A 17,332-nucleotide genomic window follows, 5' to 3' on the forward strand; every position below is an offset into this window, starting at 1 on the left:
CAATAAGATTTGTCTTTATTGTTTTGAATGAAACTGGATTAATTTATTGAATGATGACAGCTATAAATATACCTTCCCATTTAAAGCCTGCAGTCATTCAATGTAAAATTAATATAAGCTTAATTTTATCCTAATGTTTTATATAACACTAATGATTAATCTAAACTATAGAGTTTAACTATAATATTGTTTTATAAAAATTTAGTAACAGTGTGCAGTTTTTACATGTGCTGTACACATCTCAACATCCGTGTTGTTTTACAATGTCTTGTAATGTTTATAATATGTAATTTTATCATTATCTTTTTTAAGTTAATGGAGTGATATCAAGATTTTATTCCCTTCCATTTTGGCACCATGGACCTGAGCAGGAAGCGGTTGGCTCCTGACCAGCATTATTGTGACAGCCAGGATGTCGGTTCAGGACCTTTGGTGAAGTCGGGGTCACAGCAGACAATCATGCCAGCACACAAGTGGGTTTTAGCGCGCCCCTTTCATTCACGTGCAGAGAAAGGTGCTCCTCCCTCAGCACACAACTTCAATTCCTCTGGCTTCCCAAGGGAATACTGCCTTTCTCTAAATAAACCTACTATATCTCCCACACACACATACACGCACTACAGCAGGAGAGCTAAGCTTTGCGGGATATGACCTCGGCTCTCCTTTAGGTAAACCGGCACTCCTGGCTATGCACAAGACCTGTGACTTCTTCTCACAGCTTGATCCTACTGGGAGAAGGCAGGAGATGCATATGTAATCCTGACGTGCACGAGAGAGAGAAAGAGCGAAGGACTTCTTTTTTCTTTCTTTTTCTTAAGCCCTTATTTAATACATGCTGGTTTTTTACAACTATGTTAAGGAGCAAAGAGCAAACGGTATAATTTGTGGTCTAATTTTGTTTCAACAGAACACAGTCAGTCCTTCTGGAGACTGGATCCAATACTGCATTGGCCATGGCACACATGGCTGAAGTTCGAGCAGGTTTAAAAAAAAAATGCAACCACTCATTAATTATATTTATACATAAATTGCCTTTTTTTTACTACACTTGCATCAGTTATATTATGGTTTACGAAGGATGTTATTTTTACCTTATTATTTCACAAAATACATTAAACAAAATACTGTTAACCACACAGCTTACTAGTGTTGAGAGAGAATACAATAAGGAGAAATGTAATGAAATAATAGTACTGTCTTTAGAGGGAAACTGTTACTGTATTCTAAGGCCAATCTGGCTATGCAAATAATTCCGGTGTAAATAAAATGCATTGCTTTAGTCTAGCATTATTTCCATAATAAGCAATAGTGTCAGCTTTAGTTAGTCCTGATTATTTTAATCTTTAAATACGTTAAATAATTTAACCTAAGAAAAAGAGAAGCATTTCAGCTAATTTCCATATGCAATAGTTTGTTCTATATGCAATAGTTTGCAACATTCAAAATTTGCAGATAAAACATTTTGTTTTGTTTAAATATTTGTATTTTTTTTATTTTATTGTGAAATACAAAAGGCAATCAAATCAGAGGTTTACATTTTGTGTATAATATGAAAACACAGACATTGCATTTTTGAATATTGAAAGACATGTGAATTGAAACCTTACATGTACATTAATCTGACACATGGAATGCTTGGGCAATACTGTACTAATATATAAAAAGGAAGCTTACCATTTGTTTAAAAAAGACTATTCTACTTCAAATGTCATTAATTGAATAATAATTCGTTTATTTTAGTCTGGCAGTGCTGGACACTCATGTAAATGTTATGTCATTTGGAAATTAAATTATGATTTTTAATGTATAAGTGATTAAATGTATACATTTCAACTTTCAACTCCAAAACCCATCCTAAAAACGATTGACATGTATTAAATATTATAGTGTTGTAATATGTAGTAAGGTGATGTTTACTGTGCTGAATTCATTTTTCATTTAGTTTGGAGAGACCACTTTAAACATTTAAGCATACGCAGTGTACACAATGCCACCAGACTTTCGGTTTTCACTCTTGCAAATAAAGATGGTTGTATGAAATAATAATAGAGCTAGTGTGTGTGTGTTTTGGCACTGTTGTGTGCTCTCAGCCCCCCCTTCTCTGTTTTTCCATGGGAACTCAGGGACGAATTGATGTAAAAGCAGTCTCAACGTGACAGCAACACTACACAGACACACATTTAGAACATGGATGTATTTTGGATAAGGGCGAAATATACACGTTAAAGGGTCATTTATACCGCAGTTGTGCCCATCTCAGCCATTTTTAGGAGGTTCAAACGCCAAGTGATGAATGACGCGTGCGTGAAAACAGCATACGTTACTGCAACAGCACAATAAGTGCTGAGATCTTCGCTGGTTTGTAAATGCAGCAAATGATATGAACATGTTTTTAATACATAAATAAATTGTTTAAGTAACGTGCTCCAGTAGTTGTCCAAACCGCGCTGCATTGTTCCAAGAGAGACAGAAATCAAATCTAATCGCCGTGTCACTTTCCTAAAGCGTTTATAAACATGCATTTCCACCCAAAAATGCTTTTATTCACGACACGACTCCCGTCAATACTACAAATGCTCTTTACTGCGATACTCATAAAACTTAATGAATAGGTGCGCCCCCTTGCCGCACGACAGCCGCGTAGCCCATGTATTCATACGCACGAATCCAGATATCTCTTACCGCTCAAATCGCGCTCGCACTTTCGTACATTGACCTCGCACACGTTTTAAACAGTGACATATATCGATATCTGTAATTTACAGTTATGTACTGAAATAGCGCTGGGTTCATAACTTCGAACGTGGGATCTAGTTTGCCGGGTGGCGGCAGAATACGCCGCGGGTAGGAGTTTTTATAATGGCTCGAGCGCATATGGAGTGACGCCATCTTTCCCGTGTGCTCCTTCAACGCGAGCGCGGATTCTTCGCGCACACATTCACTCAGCAGGAGCTGGCGCGCGCAGCGAGTCGTTCTCTTAACGTTTTCTCAACGGATTGTCGCCTTTTTACGCGTTGAAGCACTGAAAGGCGACAGCGGAATATACGGCTTTTGACGCAGGTAGGTGTTCTTTGGCGGATGAAATGCGCGGCTTGTTATTTTGACGGAATGTCTTACCGCAGCTGTGGGAAACGGGGTGTATGGTGGGAATATTACTGCAAACCGCACGACCGTTTCTCCCGTACGATTACACGTGACGACGCGGACGCACATCTGTGTAACGCTGCGCAACGCGTGATGTTTCATATAATGCATTTTAAACCCCAAGTTAGACCTTCGAGGTCTCTGGTGCTAACTGGTTAACGTTAGCATTTTTACGGCTCCAAAAGTGTTTGTGAAGACCTCAAATTGGACATGTGCCTCGTTTCTAGGTTAAATATTAACAGCGTGTTTTCTCTAAATTCAAATGTAAAGACTCGTGGTGTTTGTTTATTTGACGTCGATGTTGAACAACGTAAGTGGCTCTGTATTAAAGTTAGGGTGTACTTGACCAACGCGAATAAGCGTTTAACCGTCTCTTGGTTAACTTTCCAGTCTTAGTAAACGTTACATGGTTTGTTTGCGATTTGACCAGACGCGCTGATTTGTCCTTTTCCACGTTTTTTTTTGCTATCTGAAATCTTGAGGATTTCCATGCGTGGTAACGTTTTTCCGTCCCACTCAAAGGCGTGACCGGCGGTATTGTGTTGAGTTATACACGCTTAAGGTGTTAGCGAGATCCTGGGAGTGTAAATGCCGTTAAAATGACATTTTATCAAACATCTCGGAAACAAACAAAGACGTTTAAAGTGTTTGGCCGTTGAGATGAAGTCGAGGAGGAGCCTGAGTGAAATCTGACTCTGGAGCTCGCGCTGATGTTGGGGGTGGGGATAGTCGGGCTCGATGCGCGCACACGGGGTTTGCGGACGGGCCCTAAACCCGCAACCCGCACCGTAACCCCGCACTTTAACGCAACACCCCACTGACTCTCTCTTTACTACAGCTTACGCATCTGATGTTCAGTGATCAGATTCGTTGACTCAGATTGCTGCATCTTAAGGAGACTATTCTACACGCTCTCCTCTGGTTTGGAGTTTAGGACTAAACGATTTGTTTATTTGCATAACACATGTTGGCATTTTTCTATCAACTGTAGGTGGCTTGCACAACTAAACCAAAAGTGATCAGGCATTACATTGGGTTTTATTTAACCTCAGTGTGAATACATGTTGGACGAGAAGATTGAATCATAATAGACGAAGACTATCATAATTTGACGTTCTTTGGGTGTATTTTATTGTATACAAGGGAAAATAGGCTGTCAGTAAGAAAATTTAAATAGTCAAAATAATAATCAATCTATTTTTGTCACTAAATAGCTCCGCAATAGTAGTTGGCCGTCAAATGCCCCTTCAAGTTTGGCATGGCTATTTTTAATCACACAATGTTAACTTTCTTGCATTTTTGAGGCCTTATTTTATTTTGGCCGCAAGTGGTTCTTAAACAAACACACTGGATTCTCCCACTTTTCTGCATACTTATCGCTTTCAGCCATTTGGGGAATACTGGGGCAATAGTGGCATAATGTATTTTGGGTATGTGAAGTCAGAATGCATACCAAAGTGGATGCCATCCCTATGTGCACATATGCGCCGAATCCGGGCGTTCCAACAGCTCGTCACAAATGACACATTTAGAGCAGAATTGTAGGAAGCTAACAACTAAGAGGATCTATAAAAGCGTTCAGCACAATAGCCAGATTTTTTAAATCTAATGCGGGTGTTGAAATCACTATCTAAGCTTCATGCCCCTGGTCACTCACTACAGGCACTTAGCTTGAGCCATTTGGGCGGCATTTAAATTCACATGTCTGAATGCCAAGGATTACAAACAAATGCCTCAGTCTTCTCAAGCTTCCTCGGGTTTCCTTGGAGGACCCCGAAACGGGAGTGGTGTGAAACGGAAATGGGCTTTGAAATAAAAACATTATTTTTCTGTAGCCATCATTTGCGTTTAACTTGGGTTTAGGTATGTCAGTCCGGAGGAATTGCATGGGTGCCGGCCGTCTCGTATTAGTGTGCGAAAATAAAACTTTATTGATAGCTTTAATCCTATTTGAATCTCATTTTGGTCATATTAAAGCACCACAACCGAGGAAAATGAACCCAGGGTATTGTTTTTTGTAAGCTTGTGATGCAAACACTATTGTTTCTTCAGAATGATGACTCTGGTATTCTACTTCGCTGGAGAATGTGCCAAGTTCAAAGTTTGGGCTCTGAGTAATGGGCGCTTATTTTCTGCTCATTGTTGGTAACATTTACATGGCTATACACTGCGTAAATTGTAAATTGCGGGTGGAACATGTCCCCACCACTTTTGGGAAGAATTTAATAAATGCTTGCAGAAGGTGTGTATTGTTTAGGGGCCATTAACATCTAAAACTCATAGAAAATGCAGGATGCGCCACTTGCTCACCATGTCCCGTTGCTCACACTCGACTTATAGGCTATTTGCGGAAGACAGACAGCAGTGAGTCCAGATGCTGTCCATGTTATTTTTTATTAAACAATGTGGTGTTTGAATGTTATTTCATGCGCACTTACTGCTCCTGACTGATTAACGGTTATAACTTTAATATGGTTCAATATACATTTAATGAGAAAAAGTTTAGACAGGGCCAGTAAAAATTTATAAGTATCGCCATAATCGAGAAACCGTGATTTATTCCGCTGACTATATTTTTCCAACAAAATCTATAATCATTGCATCCCCATTGTCCAAGCACAAAAACGCGTAAACCAATGAACAAGTGACATTTTTTGTCATAGGAATAAACAGTTTTTAAGTGTAATGCACCGCAACAGCAAAGTGACCTTTCCCATATGACAGTTTGGGAACTACATACTGTGAGAGCTGGAATCGAAAAGCGGATTAGCCAATGGACGGACTGCCCACTATTATATATGTTTTATAAGTATTCCCAATTTCTCAACGGGTTACTACAGAAACAATGTATTAAAGTGCTGCGTCTGATGTCTCTCTTTTGTCGCAGTTTGAGAGCTGGCTGTAACCAAGGCAAGACACAAAGATCACACAAGGCTAATGTGCACTCCCTGCGTGTTTCGGTGCACACCCTTAGAATGTTTGCCAGCCAATCACAATGACGCATTCAACAGCCCCCTTTGTTATAATTCATAATAACCAATAGTATATCATTTTTGTGCATGCTATACGGTGCCAAACTCATGTTTCTTAAAAGACGTCTTCAATTTTCCATGCGCCTAAATTTGACTCAATAGGACATAAGTGCTCCTAAAACAATAAGTTACCATAGAGCCCTGATTTCCAAAGCCACTAGCATTGCATTATACTATATAACCGTTTCTGAGTATGTGCAATACCTGGGATTTAACCAATGACCTTGGCGTTGTTTACGCCATGCTCTAACTACTTAGCTACTGGAAAGCATAACATCTTTGCTTGAGCTCTGGGCAGTCTGTTCATCTTTTTCCTTCCATAGTGGCCAACTGTAGCGCAGATGAACTACTAAGCAGTGAAGGATATGCAGATGGTTATAAGGCTGGTATGTTGTCATCCCTGACTCAGTCTGTAAAATTAGTAGTAAAAAACACTGGGGATTCATCATGAGTGAAAAATAGTTTTAATCTTCATCTCCTGTATGTTGCTTGTACAACCCAAAGATTTGAAACAAATCATCTACAGCCGGCTTTGCATCAGTGACACAGACTAACCTTTAGTGGTTTGTTAGAACCCTAGAGTAGTTTGTGTGTAGGATCTTTGTAGACTGAGGCTCTGTCGGTACCTCACGTTGCGTGCGAAAGAGTGCTGTAATACAGCAGAAGGGGGTTAAGGCCTGTATGCTGCTGGGTTTATCTCTCCAATTGACTCCAGATGTTGAAAGTCTGAGACTGAGCGAGTGGCTGACTGCTGTGAAACTCTCGGCAGCCGCAGGCAGAGTGCCACAGCGGCACAGTGTTTTACACATCTCCTTATCAAACACACCTTCCATGCTCTGCATTTACAATACTGACAGCAGCCTGCGAGTGGAACGGTCTGCATTAACGGCACATTTCTGTATATGTGATTTAGTTTTTTGAGGATTAAGAGGTTTTTTGTATGCTTTGGTGCGTCAGTTGCATTTTCTTCCTAGCACAGGTTTGTTTTGGAACCATCCACGTGATATTTACTTTTTCGAAACCAAGTTCAAGTTTTTCTGTACAGTACACAGTGCGAGTTAACTATTTTTGTGAGAAACCATTTATCTACATTCATTACATTTTGTTGTTTAGTTCAAGTTGTGTCCAGAGCTGTCAAGCGATTAATACATCCAAAAAAAAAGTTTGTTTACATAATATAGGTCTGTGAACTGTGCATATTCATTCTGTATTTATAAACGCATACACATGTATACATTTTTTTAAATTAAAATGATTTGTAAATATATTCATGCAAATATTTCCTTAATATACACAGTACACAGACACAAACCTTTTCTGGGTGTGATTATTCGTTTAACAGTCCTAGCTGTGTTACTATGCACTTTAGTTTTAGTCTTTTGTATGCAAGTCAAGCTTTTCTTGACTTGACCTAATTCAGCTGTTAAAATGAGGCTGCTTTTGCATGCCAAATCCCAAAAGTGAGTGCGTATGCAAGGCTATAGAGCTCAGCTTAAAGAAAAAGTCGTTTTCTCTTACTAATTGTCAAGACTATGTTGAATCATGGAGGTAAACCTGTTGTAATATTCCAAGTAGACAGATAACGTCTATTGGTGACAATAACTAGATGAAGTGTTGACTTCAACCAAATGACCTTTTCACATGCTGCAACACGTTTGTGTTTTGTAAGACTTGTTGGACTGAAGGAAACCATATGTTTTGCTAACAAACACAATAGAGAGACGGTTTTGGTCTCGCGGCTACATATGAATGTATGACGTCTTGAAGAGGGGTGCATTCGGTCTGTTGACTTGGAGAGGGGTGTTGTACGTCTGAATAAAGGAGGTAGGCTCAGGGCTTGTGTTATGGTAATTCTGCTTGAGGTCTTACAAAGGAGGAGGAGATCGGGCCCCCAGACGGAGATGCTGAATTCAATATTGCTTCAGTAGGTGTGAACTGCAAATGTTGATGGGCAATCAGTAAAGAATGCGATACGCATATTGACGCTGTTGTCACGGCGGTGGGGTTCTCACTGAGCACATTATTGAAGATTGCAGAGACCTTTAGCACCTCCTTAGCTAGTGTGTGTTGTTTGCTCAATCATACTCGTGTTGGACTGACTTTATCTTTGATTAAATAAAAATTCCTCTCACGTTTCTCTAGGAATGTGTTTTTGCAAAACCTTTCATTTTTGTCATGATTCAATCGGAGTTCAAGAAGATCTTTTTTTGCTGGCCAGTACTTCATATTTTGTACCCTAGGAAGGAACACTGACCCCACTAAAAGGATTGTGCAATTAATAGAAAATGAATCTTAATCGTCAGTTTGCAGCTGCTTTTTTCAGGTTATAAATCCACAGCGCACCCATTTCCTTTACAGGAGCTCAGCTGTGCTATTTCTTTACCTTTTTTTCAGTTTAAGAGTCTACAATTTTATGATCACATTTTTATTTTCGTTGTTGTTTCCAAAGTCAGTGAATAATCATGGTTAAAAAATCTAAATTTTAGCCAGACTAACTGTGATTGTTTGTTGTCGTAATAGAGCAGCGCTAGCTACTGAACAGTTCCTAAAAGTTGCAAGTTGTCAAAATGAACAAAATCTATTTAAAATATAAGAATATCTATATACACTCAAAACTGTAATGATTTATAATTTGATCCAACATGTAATTTTTTTAACACACTGATAAGTGTAAATACATAAAGTAACCTGCAATTTAGTTTCAAACAAATGGAGATAAAGGCAAAAGTTACAGATTACAGCTTTAAGCAATGTATATAGGCTAGCAAATTTTATTAATCTTGGAAAAAGTAATTCACAGTAAATTGCAGTAACGTTCATAATTAAATGTTTCTACAGGTTGTGCAGTGCAAATATTATTTAATAAATACATTATTATTATTATAATTTGTAACAAAAGGATGCTTCCATGCCCTTTTTTGCCAATTTTTACTAAAGCCCCTCTGTCATCGATCTACATAACAATTTCTTAACATAGTTACCTAATAATGTGCAGAACACAATGTTTAAAACATCCCCGATACTCTGGATCTGTATTGCGTCAATACAGACATTTTTTTGCTGGATTGGGTATAGGGTTGGATATTGATTGGGATTTTTCTGATACCGGTGCCAAATCAATACTTTTAAAGGGGTACCGGTGCCACCGGTGGATGACATTAAATAACAAAATGTTCAATTTAAAAATATTTATTAGGTAATAAAGAATACACAACAAAATCACAATTCACAGAAATGGACACTAACGTTCTTAGAAATATGTTATAGTGTTTACTGTTTACCCTCCAGCTACAACTAAATGCTCGCCATAGTTGTGTTAAATATGGGCAGAAAATGCGTCGAATATATCAACAGAACAGTCCATTTACAGAGAGCAGCCTTGGCTACATTATATTTGCATTATTTTAAAAACAGACAGCATGTATAATGATATGCCTATACATGCAGTCAGAGTAAAAAGCTTTACAGACTTCATGTCTAAATCCGCGCATTGATTCAGTCCAGGTACATATCTGATACATAGTGTTTCTGTACCCGACTCTAATTGGGTTTCTGAGGTGGCGGGACAATCCAATATCCGATCCTGTGCTGAATAATATTTTGTAGCTTGAAGGAAAACGTTGTAGGAGTTTCATGTGCTTAAATTTAAACATTTTCATATGTCACGCGATAGCTTTATACGAGGAGAAGACAAAAGATCATTAAGTTCATGAATACTCCACTACTGTCATCTGTCACTCTCCATTCAGCATATTGTTCGGTGACAGGCAGGACGCTACTCTTTCCAAGATATTTCAATGTTTAAGTGTCCTTAACTGGATAATAGTCTTTGATTTTGTTTAAAAGGATTGTATTTAGCTGGAGCAGGTAATCGGTGATGGGTGTTTTGGATTAAAGCATTGGAAGCAGTCTTGAGTAAAACGCGTCATGCACTTAATGCGAAAAGCAATGCACTTTATGTAAAACATGTATCTCTTACCTTTGTGTTGCAACTGTTATGAAACTGGCTACATGTTTATGTTTGGAAGGTGTAACTTATTTTACATCAACAAACAAATGATTTGGTGATATGCCGCAGAGGTCTGTATAGGGCAAGTGACTTTTGTCAACCTTCTATTCTAGATGGTTTTAATGGGAAAAAATACAAAACTACCTTTGATAGCTGATAAGTGCGCACTACTCGGGGATGGCTGAAAAAAATGACTTCAAAAACGGAGTTCCTGTTTGTACTGTTTATTATTTATCATGAGCCTTTTGCCGGGTGTATCATGAGGGGCCGACAGATAATAAGAGTTTTTGTGTGAGCTGTGTGGCACATCCTGCCTCACTCTTTCATCCCAGCTGCAGTCAGGTTAGGAAACCGAGAGCTTTCAGTCAGAACACTGGGGCTTGTGTATGCCGTACGCTGCACTGGAATGTGTTTGTCTGAGAGAGATGAAGTTGAGTGTTTGACCAGTGTGTGACTGTATGAGAGGGAGCTGGCACACAGAATGTGAAATTAACCATGCTGCTGTGTGTGTCTTACAGATAAGAAAGCTGTGTTTGGCTGAGAAAGGATCATGGCGACCCAATGTAAGTTTTCTTGATTTTTGTCAAAAGATTGTGCACAAAAGCAAAATGTAAATCCAGAATCGTTTAAAAACAAATCATTTGCTATAGTGACTGTATAGAGCCGGTAATCCGTTCTCTTTAGTTTATAGCTGATATCCATCTTTCGAAAAGATGTGATTAAGTCATTGTGTCTTCTCGTCCAGCTGACCTGATGGAGCTTGACATGGCCATGGAGCCTGATCGCAAGGCTGCCGTCAGCCACTGGCAACAGCAGTCTTACCTGGACTCAGGTATCCACTCTGGGGCCACCACAACCGCCCCATCCCTAAGCGGCAAGGGCAACCCAGAGGAAGAGGATGTTGATAACCAGGTGCTGTATGAGTGGGAGCAGGGGTTCAATCAGTCCTTCAACCAGGAGCAGGTAGCAGGTATGATGCATTTCTAGTATTCTTTTGTCTTGTTACTTTGGAACATAACATGTAAGGTTTAGTCATAGATGAAACATCTCTGGCATCATTTAGATTACCAGTGCATTATTTCAATGGTATTTGATGCACATGGTGCTAACAGACAGTGCCCTGGTTCTTTAGACATCGATGGCCAGTATGCCATGACTAGAGCCCAGAGAGTCCGGGCGGCCATGTTTCCCGAGACTTTGGACGAGGGCATGCAAATCCCCTCCACACAGTTTGACTCTGCCCACCCCACAAACGTCCAGCGCCTGGCCGAGCCCTCACAGATGCTCAAACATGCCGTGGTCAACCTCATCAACTACCAAGACGACGCAGAACTGGCCACTCGCGCCATTCCAGAGCTCACCAAACTACTGAACGATGAGGATCAGGTAAGAACGGTAGCAGATCACCTAAACCAGCCAGAACTGTAATATTAAATTAACTTGATTGCATAAACATGTTTTCTCCGTCTTTCGATATCAGGTGGTGGTGAATAAGGCAGCTGTAATGGTGCACCAGCTTTCCAAGAAGGAGGCATCCCGTCACGCCATCATGAGATCTCCACAGATGGTGTCTGCCATCGTGAGGACCATGCAGAACACCAACGACATAGAAACGGCCCGTTGCACCTCCGGCACCCTGCACAACCTATCCCATCACAGAGAAGGCCTGCTCGCCATCTTTAAATCTGGAGGCATTCCTGCCCTCGTCAAAATGCTCGGGTTGGTTCCTTATGCATCTGTATTTGTTCAAGCAGCTATATCTATTCAGTGAATTATTTTCATTAGAGAGTAGGCGCAGCGTATTGAAATTCAAGGTCCATCAGGCTGAGTCATACGGAGACCTGTTATGTACTCTGAATTCCATCATTTGTCCGTCTGTTTGGCTCTAATGTTGCTTTGGTCTCTTCAGCTCCCCCGTGGACTCTGTACTATTTTATGCCATCACAACTCTACACAACCTGCTACTGCACCAGGAAGGAGCCAAGATGGCTGTTCGTCTGGCAGGAGGGCTGCAGAAAATGGTGGCCTTGTTAAACAAAACAAACGTTAAATTCCTTGCCATCACAACAGACTGCCTACAGATTTTGGCATACGGCAATCAGGAAAGCAAGGTAAGAAACGTTTGTGCCTATAGAGTTATTCCTGTATCTTTGTATGTCACTTAAGTTTAGCGCTGCAATAAATATACCGCTGCCAATTTTAGAACAGATGTAGCTTTTTGTGCTTTGATCTTGGTTTTCTAACAGTATTACTTAGCTTCCTGTCCTGTCCTGTTCGCCTTGTTAAAAATAGAACTTGTCTTTTCTCGTTGATTTTCAGCTTATCATTCTGGCCAGTGGAGGCCCACAAGCTCTGGTCAACATCATGAGGACCTACACTTACGAGAAACTGTTGTGGACCACTAGTCGAGTACTCAAAGTCCTTTCCGTTTGCTCCAGTAACAAACCTGCAATTGTTGAGGCTGGTAAGTCTTATTTATCTTCAGATTAATCCCATAATATAACATCATGTGGTTTGGAGACTGACACACCCCTACAAGATCTTTGTTCTGAATGCATCATTCTGAGTGTCTGAACAAACTTTGTGTGTTTCACAGGTGGTATGCAAGCACTCGGCCTTCACCTCACAGACCCCAGTCAGCGATTGGTACAGAACTGCTTGTGGACTTTGAGGAATCTTTCAGACGCCGCCACCAAACAGGTACAGCTTGGTCTCGCAATTTCCCTCAGCATTTTACGCTGTCTTCTGTTTTTTCTACATGAGACCTCTCTTTCTGTCTCCCCACTGTTTTCACGGAGAAGACGTCTTTAGCAGAAGTAGATGTGCAGGTAACAGTCATTCCTGCCTTTGTCCGTGACAGGGGTCGGGGCTGTGGCCAGCACTGACCCCACACAGTTAGGAAAGAACGTTGTCGATGGAGCATGAGCAGACGCTACATTTGGTTGTAATGCCTGTGCTATGTACATTTCACCAAGCTGTTGTTGTGATTTTGTGACAGTTCTGGAGTTTTTAAACGTCTCTGGATGATGATTGTGCTTTAAGTGTACCCACTTGTGATGGGCTTACAACCTCATGTAACTCGTCGTAGATGTTTCGAATGGCTTTGACTGGTGGTGTACAGGACTGCAAGACCTTATGGGTTGTATAAAGTATTATGTGTTAAGTCTTGATCCTTCTGATTTGCAGGAGGGTATGGAGGGTCTGTTGGGCACCCTGGTCCAGTTGCTCGGCTCAGATGACATCAATGTGGTGACGTGTGCTGCCGGAATTCTGTCTAACCTCACCTGCAACAACTACAAGAACAAAATGATGGTCTGCCAAGTGGGGGGCATCGAGGCGTTAGTGCGCACTGTACTTCGCGCTGGAGACCGAGAGGACATCACAGAACCGGCTATCTGCGCTCTCCGCCACCTCACATCCAGACATCAAGATGCAGAGATGGCCCAGAATGCAGTGCGGCTGCACTATGGGCTGCCTGTGGTGGTCAAATTACTCCACCCTCCCTCACATTGGCCTCTAATTAAGGTATGTAATAATTGGCCGATCAGAAGAGATCTCAGTTTGTTGCCCTGTTTTCGTAATTTTGTTTATTTAGTTGGGCCCAAATGTACATGTTTTGTTGTCTGCGGACATGTTGAATGGTTAGTAAAAAGATTAACTTTAGAACTGGAAAGTTTGGCTAAAAATTATTTGATCGCTTGGATAAATTGATTTTCACTAATTCAATGACTCACCTTCCCTCCCAGGCCACAGTCGGGCTGATCCGTAACTTGGCACTGTGCCCAGCGAACCATGCCCCACTGAGAGAACAGGGTGCCATCCCTCGTCTGGTGCAGCTTTTGGTCAGAGCACATCAGGACACTCAGAGACGCACCTCCATGGGTGGAACACAGCAGCAGTTTGTGGTGAGTCAGAAAAAACTTGCACATTGTCAGCTTTCTTTTTTGGCAACTGAATTGTGAAAACTCATGTTGAAATGAAACATTCAGGCCAAATTTTATGTTCAACATCAAATGACTATATTCACTTATCCCTGGTACAAGAGAAGTGTTTGACTTGATTTAGTGGTTGCTGCAGGGTTTAATGCGTGCTGTGCGTTACAGGAGGGTGTGCGTATGGAAGAGATCGTGGAGGGCTGCACTGGAGCTCTGCACATTCTAGCCAGAGACATTCACAACAGAATCGTCATCAGAGGACTCAACACTATTCCACTTTTTGTTCAGGTCAGTCCAGAGTTCATTGTTTATGAAGAGAGAAAATGCTAAAATTGAGAAGAGATGTCACTCATTTCTGTGTAATTGACATTGTCGTCTGTCTGTCTGTGCAGTTGCTGTATTCGCCCATCGAGAACATCCAGCGTGTAGCTGCAGGTGTGTTGTGCGAGCTGGCTCAGGATAAGGAGGCAGCGGAAGCCATCGAGGCAGAAGGAGCTACCGCGCCTCTCACAGAGCTCCTCCACTCCAGAAATGAGGGCGTCGGTGAGTGTGTGCCTCTCCCTCCTTAATAAGCAGTGCTACGGTGTGCGCGCACAGACTGGTGCGGAATAATGCAGAAAGACATCAATTAAATATAAATAATGGCAGCACACTGTGTCACTGCCTCCAGATGTCTCAACATAAAGTTTGGAGAAACAAGTGCAGTATAAACACGAAGGAGCAAGCGTGAATACAAAACACATGCAGATTTTTTTATTCCCTCACTGTTGTTTTTGTGCCGTTCCTCACTGGAGGCAGTGGCTGGGCTGAGCGGGGTGTGTTGAATGTTTCCTCAAACACTATCTTTTACCCGCAGCCACGTACGCCGCTGCAGTTCTGTTCCGCATGTCTGAGGATAAGCCCCAGGACTACAAAAAACGACTGTCTGTGGAGCTCACCAGCTCTCTGTTCAGAACCGAGCCCATGACCTGGAACGAGGTACCTTAACTAAACCCTGCACTCAATGCTGGCACAAAGCCCTGCTGTAGATATGAGACTGTACATTACAGCCCTTGTTGTATTTTATGAATATTACAAAACATTATTGCTTTTATGATCCTCGAGCATGAAAGCATTTGTGAAACTGAAGCGAGTGGGAAGCGAAATAGTTTGTCGCTACATTGTTTCTACTGTCTATTTGCAGACCGGAGATCTGGGGCTTGATATCGGTGCGCAGGGCGAGCCTCTCGGATACAGACCAGACGGTAAATTCACAGACACTAGCATAGCTCTCAGCATTTTGGTGTGATACTAATCCACTGCTTCATCAACCCGCACCCTATAAACCTGGAGCTGAACACCACTTCTGTTGCGTGTTCTCCGGTCTTTTGGGGCCGTGGTTGTGCTGTTGTGAGCTTCCTCTAACATGTATACGTGTGTGTGTGTCTGCTTCACCCCTCCTCTCCACTCCTCTCACCCACTGCCGTCGTCTGCAGACCCAAGCTATCGCTCCTTCCATTCCGGAGGCTACGGGCAGGACGCCATGGGCATGGACCCCATGATGGAGCACGAGATGGGCGGGCACCACCCTGGCCCCGACTACCCTGTGGACGGTCTGCCTGACCTTGGCCATGCCCAGGACCTGATCGACGGCCTCCCGCCAGGCGACAGCAATCAGCTGGCCTGGTTTGATACCGATCTGTAAATACAATGACTTTTTAGGTGAGGCACCGCGCTAAACACGCACTCGACGTGAACGGCTGGTGGTGTTTGATCTGTGCTGACCGCACCGTGTGTGGGATTTGAAAAGCCTAGAGTAAAGCATGCCAGTAGCAGAACTAATCCGAGCTGCATTCTGAATACGAGGGCGAAGTCATGGCAGCGTTGTGTGTTTCTCTCCCGTTAATCTGACTTTAATGTGATTCTCCCTCTTTCCCTCTGCTGCAGCTGTATCGTCTGATCTGAATGAACCTGCATTGTGATTTTGGCCTGTAGAGTTGCTGAGCGGGCTCAAGAGAGTGGGCTAGTTTCTCTGAAAGTGCCTGACACACTAATACAAGCTGAGTTTCCTATGGGAACACGTGGAAGTAAAACATTTGTTCTGCTCTTGGTTGGAAATTGGTGTGATTGACAGAAGAAAGCCCAAAAAGCAAATCCTAAGATGGAATTTTCAACCTTAGCATTGCCTGTACTTTTTATTACCTTTTTTATTTTTAAAGGATATTTCAGTCTGTAATGGTACCTCTCTAGCTTGCTTTATGATACTCGTCTTTTATTTTGCAGAACTTTGTATTTCTTTCGACTGTCTCTCTCTCGCTTTCTCTCTCATAGTGTTGAGTTAGTGTTAATGATCCATTGAGATTTTATCAAGTTTATGGTGTAGAACACTAATTAATCAGTTGAATTGTATTCTGATCAAATGTAACATTGTGTAGCTTTTGTATAAAACCAAGAATCGAAAGTCCAAATATCAGCTCTCTTGCTTTATAAAATCCCAAATGTTCCAAAGGGTTTGCAATCAGTTGGGGCCATTTTTTTCTTTTGTCTTGATTTTTCTCTTTTTTTGACAGTAGCTTAAAGGTTTTGAAAAGAACCCCAAATTATTGTAGCCTGCGATGTTGATGGGAGACATGGTTATGACCTGGCTAAACAATAAAATGGACTTTAAATTGAATCTCTTTGTGTTCTTTTTAATTGATACATGGAGTACAGATGAAGCCGTTTAAAACAGTAACCAACCATTGGTATAAAAAGTTACAATTACTAACATGTAACCATATTCAACTAGTGCAACATTTGGTTTACAAGCTCAGTGCTATTTAGTCTTTGACTTAATAAAAAAAGTAACTTAAAGAATGAGCCCAGTACAAAAACAGACGTTAAATACCAAGAGAGGAAACAAGGTTGGACTTAGGATCCAATGGCCTTCAGAATCTCCGCAGCAATGGATTCCACCGTCATGTCAGAATTGTGCCTGAAAAAGAGAAGCATTTAAACACGTTTCCAAGTGGTTTATTTGCCAAACATTCTTATTCTGTAATTCAGCAGTTCAACGCTTGACCAGTCACTTGTCTTATTTCAAACCCTGTCTAAGATTGGTAATAGATACACTTACACATCTGTTGTATAAGAACGGCTTTTTCTAGGCTGTTCCTGATGGGTTAATAATGCATTAAGCATGTGGTGCATTGGCTTATAGTTAAAAGTTATTCACAATGCTTGTTTACTTCATG

General features: G+C 41.4%; 2 protein-coding genes across 4 annotated transcripts in view; one reads left to right on the forward strand and one right to left on the reverse strand.

Annotated features, from left to right (window-relative positions):
* The first annotated feature begins 2,649 nt into the window (after nt 1-2,649).
* ctnnb1 (catenin (cadherin-associated protein), beta 1) lies at nt 2,650-16,773 on the forward strand. 2 transcript variants are annotated; one of them, XM_079468612.1, is made up of 16 exons: nt 2,650-3,060; nt 10,704-10,748; nt 10,931-11,155; nt 11,318-11,571; nt 11,666-11,904; nt 12,095-12,296; nt 12,505-12,649; nt 12,782-12,885; nt 13,372-13,710; nt 13,932-14,090; nt 14,289-14,408; nt 14,513-14,663; nt 14,977-15,098; nt 15,304-15,364; nt 15,596-15,821; nt 16,047-16,773. In XM_079468612.1, the coding sequence occupies exons 2-15, from the start codon at nt 10,736-10,738 to the stop codon at nt 15,802-15,804; spliced, it is 2,343 nt and encodes a 780-aa protein (XP_079324738.1). In that variant the 5' UTR covers nt 2,650-3,060; nt 10,704-10,735; the 3' UTR covers nt 15,805-15,821; nt 16,047-16,773. The 2 variants fall into 2 exon arrangements, with proteins under 2 accessions (XP_079324738.1, XP_079324737.1); XM_079468611.1 differs by having other exon boundaries at nt 15,596-16,773.
* The window catches only part of ulk4 (unc-51 like kinase 4), a 125,615-nt gene continuing 125,053 nt past the window's right edge, over nt 16,771-17,332 (reverse strand). For both annotated transcript variants that reach the window (XM_079468610.1, XM_079468609.1), the window contains exon 37: nt 16,771-17,073. In XM_079468610.1, the coding sequence (XP_079324736.1) occupies nt 17,010-17,073 (64 nt within the window). In that variant the 3' untranslated portion in view covers nt 16,771-17,009. The remainder of the gene's footprint in view (nt 17,074-17,332) is intronic.

Source organism: Barbatula barbatula (assembly GCF_947034865.1).
Source record: "Barbatula barbatula genome assembly, chromosome: 12".
Classification (NCBI taxonomy): domain Eukaryota; kingdom Metazoa; phylum Chordata; class Actinopteri; order Cypriniformes; family Nemacheilidae; genus Barbatula; species Barbatula barbatula.